Source organism: Ruditapes philippinarum, unplaced genomic scaffold (genome assembly GCF_026571515.1).
Source record: "Ruditapes philippinarum isolate M1 unplaced genomic scaffold, ASM2657151v2 ctg5695_1_1_1_1, whole genome shotgun sequence".
NCBI classification, from domain to species: Eukaryota; Metazoa; Mollusca; class Bivalvia; order Venerida; family Veneridae; genus Ruditapes; species Ruditapes philippinarum.
This window is the reverse complement of record NW_026864302.1, coordinates 63,929-68,848: the sequence shown is the minus strand read 5'-3', so window position 1 is coordinate 68,848 and position 4,920 is coordinate 63,929. Positions and strand designations below refer to the sequence as shown.

The 4,920-nt window shown below is 31.7% G+C and overlaps 1 protein-coding gene across 1 annotated transcript; it reads right to left on the bottom strand.

Moving 5' to 3' along the window:
• Positions 1–1,529: 1,529 nt before the first annotated feature.
• LOC132725128 (uncharacterized) lies at positions 1,530–4,129 on the bottom strand. The gene is made up of 4 exons (XM_060710207.1): positions 3,816–4,129; positions 2,952–3,008; positions 2,216–2,394; positions 1,530–1,884 (listed from the first exon to the last, which is right to left on the bottom strand). Exons 1-4 carry the CDS (start codon positions 3,922–3,924, stop codon positions 1,783–1,785), a joined length of 447 nt encoding a protein of 148 aa, XP_060566190.1. The 5' UTR covers positions 3,925–4,129; the 3' UTR covers positions 1,530–1,782.
• Between the last annotated feature and the right edge of the window lie 791 nt (positions 4,130–4,920).

Here is a 4,920-nt window from a genome sequence, read left to right as displayed (position 1 = left end):
GGCTGCACCGTCATACTATAAATTAAGGTCGAACAGTTTATGAACGGTTATGTTTCGTTTTGATCTTACAATTTAATTTATTACTCTTTTCATGCATATATCAGTGTTAGAACTAGTTAAAATCTGCTTTTTATAATTGTCCGACTCTTGTACAAAATAAGATCATGGCTTGTTCCAAAAATAAAAAAAGGTACTTTTGTTGCGATCTCCAAACTCAAGCAATTTTTTAATTAGAAATATTTCGTTAACAAAGTAAATTACTTACATTTGTTAAACTGTACTTTTGTATGGCAAAACTGTATTGTTCAGCATCAACGACGTCATAATCAAAAACCCTTGGTCTCAGGGAAAATACTAATGAACCCACAGTCAAAGACTAAAGAAAATATGGACAAAATTTCTTTAAAGAGTACTCGTATATCAAATTGGCAAATGATGATCTTGTTTTAGATATATGGAAAAATTATTTAGTGAACCGTATCCCTTCAGTATTATATTATATAATACTCAATTCATGTATAACATGCCAATATAGGTAATAAGATATTTAAGAAATTTTACTATAAAGAGGTATATTTTGATCCGCATCTATATAGAAATACCACGTACTTTTCCTGCAAAATTTGACGTTGACACCGACCACCGCTATCTCTCTTCTTCGAAAGGTCGAGCTATTTCAAACACATTTACATGACAAGTACATATCATAAATTAAAATACATGCATAAGGCATACTTTTCGGTATTATATCTAAGCATCAAACACATTACTATCATTATCTTCATTAAGTATCTATATTTTCATTAATATCATATAATAGTTAAACAAACAAACAAATAGATGTACTTGTACTCATCGTAAAGCAAATGACACAATACTTGAATAATGATTACAATCATACCTCTTTCAACGTGACGTTGTATGGGCGGTTATTAAAAACGGGAGGGAATTCGTTTACTCCTGCCACATTAATAAACACTTCATTCTGAAGTTAAAAGTCAATGTTTTCTTATCGTTTTAGATTCATCTGTAGTCATACTTACCCATATTCTGTATTTTGTGTTAACAATAGCAAGAGGCATAATAGAAATATTGTTGTTTGGGTATTGTTAAAATGTTTATGATTCTAGGTATGCGGTTATATCGTAATAAACAGTATAAATTTGTATACTATTTTGAATAACGACCACTTCTTAAGAAAGTCATTGAATATTTAAATGGCTCTTATCTATAATGTTAAAACAATTTATGGTCTGTTATACATATATTTCAACGTGATTTAACAAGATTTTAAAACTGGTTTAAACTTCCAAGTGGTGTAACTACCACTGACCGTTTCAATGTGGTACCCCTCTGTGTTCCTTTACGTTTTTTCATGTCTGTATTGTTAATTGTTGAATGTTTAAATGTTTAATGATGACTGCCTTGCTGGATTGTCATTGACTGTAGGTATTTTCTCACCCCCACCCCCCGTTCGATTTTTTTTACCCAACCCTTTTTCACCCTTACAGTCCCTATTCCTTTAATTTCCATATGGGCCCGTTTTAGTTTTTATTATTTCACACTTAACGTGTCCCTCTCGTTTCGCCGCCCTTATTTCCACTCCAAATTTTGGTTTGGTGCATTCTGGGGGCCCTGCTTGGGTGTGTCGGGGGCTGCGTTCTATGAACGTTGCCTTTGCCTTAATTGATTTTTATTCTCGTTTTTTAAAATATATGTAACATTTTTAACTCCTTGATACTCCTCATGAAAAGAACGAGTCATTAATCGCAAATAATTGCATTATGCTGCATTGAATTTGGAAGGATAGCATATAAATAGAATAATTACAATTTTACCGCCACATGTGACCATCAACTCTATAATACTAATATCCACTCCATACTAAAATACAAAGATAAAATTTTCATGATATTTATAGTTATTTCCTAGAAATGAACTACATATATTCAGCATTTGCATATCATCTTTTCAAAATAAATTATGTAATATAATTGATATTCTTTGACAATTTTTCAATATCAGTGTACATAACTAACTAAATGAATTCAGTTTGAAGAGATAACAAAACAGAAATGGTACAAAAAATCTCTGAAATAATTGAAATAAATCAAAAACTTCCATTATACAGTTGTATGGTTTGTATGGTCAACAAAATATAATAATTATTGGCCATATTAAAAATTACACAAATTTTTATTATAACATATCTAACCGTGATCATGAATTCTTCAAGATCTAGGACTTCCGAATTTATGAGTTGAAAGGTTGTGTTATCATTAATTAACGAAAGTCTGTCCCTCAGGCCGACACCGACACCTCCTTGTGTTGGATTTTTAATGGTAAACGACGCATTTGTTCCCGGAAGTTTGGTGGTATTTAAAATAACAGTGCCTATAAATTTATGGATAAAATTTTTATTCAGACGTCTTATACATTGCTGCATTTACGATGACTTAATTATCAAGTAGTTAAGTTTGGATGGAATTTCTTTATTGTTTCTGTGAACTTGAGGAAATTCAATCCTTCTCTCTGACGAATTTCGAATCACTGACTTATGTACGATTGTTTTTGGCTGGGATTTTTTCCTCAAGGAATGATGGATACTTCCCACGTAAATAAACTTCGACATGAGATAAATCCCAGTAGACTAAAACAGCTCTGATTTGAGCATCCATTGGAAACGTAACGTTCAATTGAACGCTGTCTTTCCTTGTTGATATTGTTTATCATATTTTAAACAACGGAGAGGTCTAAAGTAAAGTGAGACAAATTCAATATGAAATAATTATTTGCTTAAACAAATTATGAATATTTGAAATACTGGCAATCACACCGCTTGATAAATTAATGGATCCGCATTTATGATTATATTCAAGTATACTTAGTATGAATTGTTTATTTAGACCATACACAAGCACGCACACTAAAAACTTAAAAATAACACATACCATTTGGTGCTTCTTCCGAGATAGTAAATGGCGACTGCAAGTCACAAACTGCATACGCTGTGAAATATAATCTAAATTTTTTTATTATCGATGACACCATACATATAATACGGGATTTGTAATAATGTCTTATTGTTATAATCACTAAAGGGTTTATTTACCTTTTTTAGTACATAAACATCTGCAGAAGCACGAGGGCGCAATGAAACACCAACCATGCACAGCAGGGGATGTTTTAAGTCTGAGGGCTTCTGTAGATGTAAATGCACGAACATGAAAGATGTATTATCGCTGTTTCAGTAATTCGGCGTGTGTTCATATAAAGAAATAGGTTGTCATGCTTTTCACGTACCACTGCGTAATCGGAATACCTCTGTCTTGTTTGTGTGAACATAACGTTCATATTTCACATGTGTAACATGTGTAACAATTTCAAAATATTGTTATATAATCTTACCCTAAGATAGGATTTATACTTTTTCTAAACAGGTGACCATCTTCTATTACTTCAGAATTTGAAAGAGAATAATGCCATAACAAAATAATGTAAATGTAACTTGAATTTAAGTCGCTAATAAGAAATAATATGAGTTTGACCTTCCTATACGAAAATAATATTACGTCATGTTTTTATTAGTCAAAACAAAGAATTGTTATCCATTGGAAACATTAATCACAACACAATTTCATTACATGAAAACTGCAGACTCTGTTTGACTGAGTCTCTATTTGAGGGAAATCAAAAAGTGCAACATCCCTCACGACTCCTAGCACCGCCTTGATTAGTTCTAAATTTTCAAAACTTAAAATTGTTGAAATAAATAATCGCGAACGACCGGAGAAATTTAACAACACAACACAAACCCTGATGAGTAAGCAGGCACACGAAAATGCATATTGTTAAAACTGTATTGTGTTCCATCCTATATGCTGAACAATGGCATCTGAAACAGAAAATAAAATGTATTTTCATTATTCTAAATTTAACCCGCTATCTATGTTATGTGTGTCACTTGTTACATTTAGTGATATTTTTTAAACATGACGTATTTTGACGATGACGATGTTGTACATACCAGTGTTTCATTTGTATATTTATTAGACGCAACCTAATTTTTTGGGTTTGGTTTGTAAAGTATTCAAATATCGACTTACTGACATGATTCCATATTTTATATTTGAATAAACTTTGTAACTCGGTGTATTTCCTGTCTTAAAGTATATGGGGACATGTGTGTCAAGTATTAAGTTTTCTTTCAGCCCAAGTACGCTCAAGTACGCTTAAATGGGAAACATCGATAGACTTTGCTAAAAAACAAATAACTATGGCGTCTAGATACCGTACATATCTTATCTCTAAAAACGTTAACATCAGGAATGTACGAGAAGGGTTTTTTTAAATGAATAGCATTTGATTAAAAATTACAATATCATACTATTCGTATAAAACAAGAACGAGCATGTAACATTAAAATACCCAAATTCCGTGCACCGGTTACGCTACGGCCAATAACCGCTGCTTTTCACACAAATCACGCGATGATTGTCTTATCACATGATTGTGTCAAGATTGCAGACAGGCAAAAGAAATCGTTGAATATTTGTTTTATCTGTAATAAACAGCGACATTATAACTTTGAGCTCAGGTGTCAAGCATGCTTGAAAAAAAATCATTTTTGTTAATTGTAGAATCGAAATTACTTGAATGATTTCTCTTTCGAAAGCTTAAATAAACGGTGCGATATCAAAATTATTTTCATAATATTTATGTTTCCGAAATTTTTTGTATTTTAGTTCACATCTAACACCTTACGGTCTTGAAACATTAACAAAACCGTGTTAACTAATAAATATCAACATTGATAATAAATCATATCGTCAATTATCTTGACGAAAATGTTGTGATGGTAGAGATCTAATCCTTTAAGGGAGATCACTACCTTAGTAAATACCTTAAAGAAACTTGTTG

What these genes read in the sequence shown, in the direction of transcription:
- LOC132725128 (XM_060710207.1), bottom strand. Translation starts at nt 3,924, where the DNA reads ATGAAAATACATTTTATTTTCTGTTTCAGATGCCATTGTTCAGCATAT. An exon ending in GTGCCTGCTTACTCATCAGG is followed by an intron (nt 3,009 to 3,815) that starts GTTTGTGTTGTG and finishes TATATTTCACAG; the next exon opens with CGTATGCAGTTTGTGACTTG. An exon ending in CTCGGAAGAAGCACCAAATG is followed by an intron (nt 2,395 to 2,951) that starts GTATGTGTTATT and finishes ATAAATTTATAG; the next exon opens with GCACTGTTATTTTAAATACC.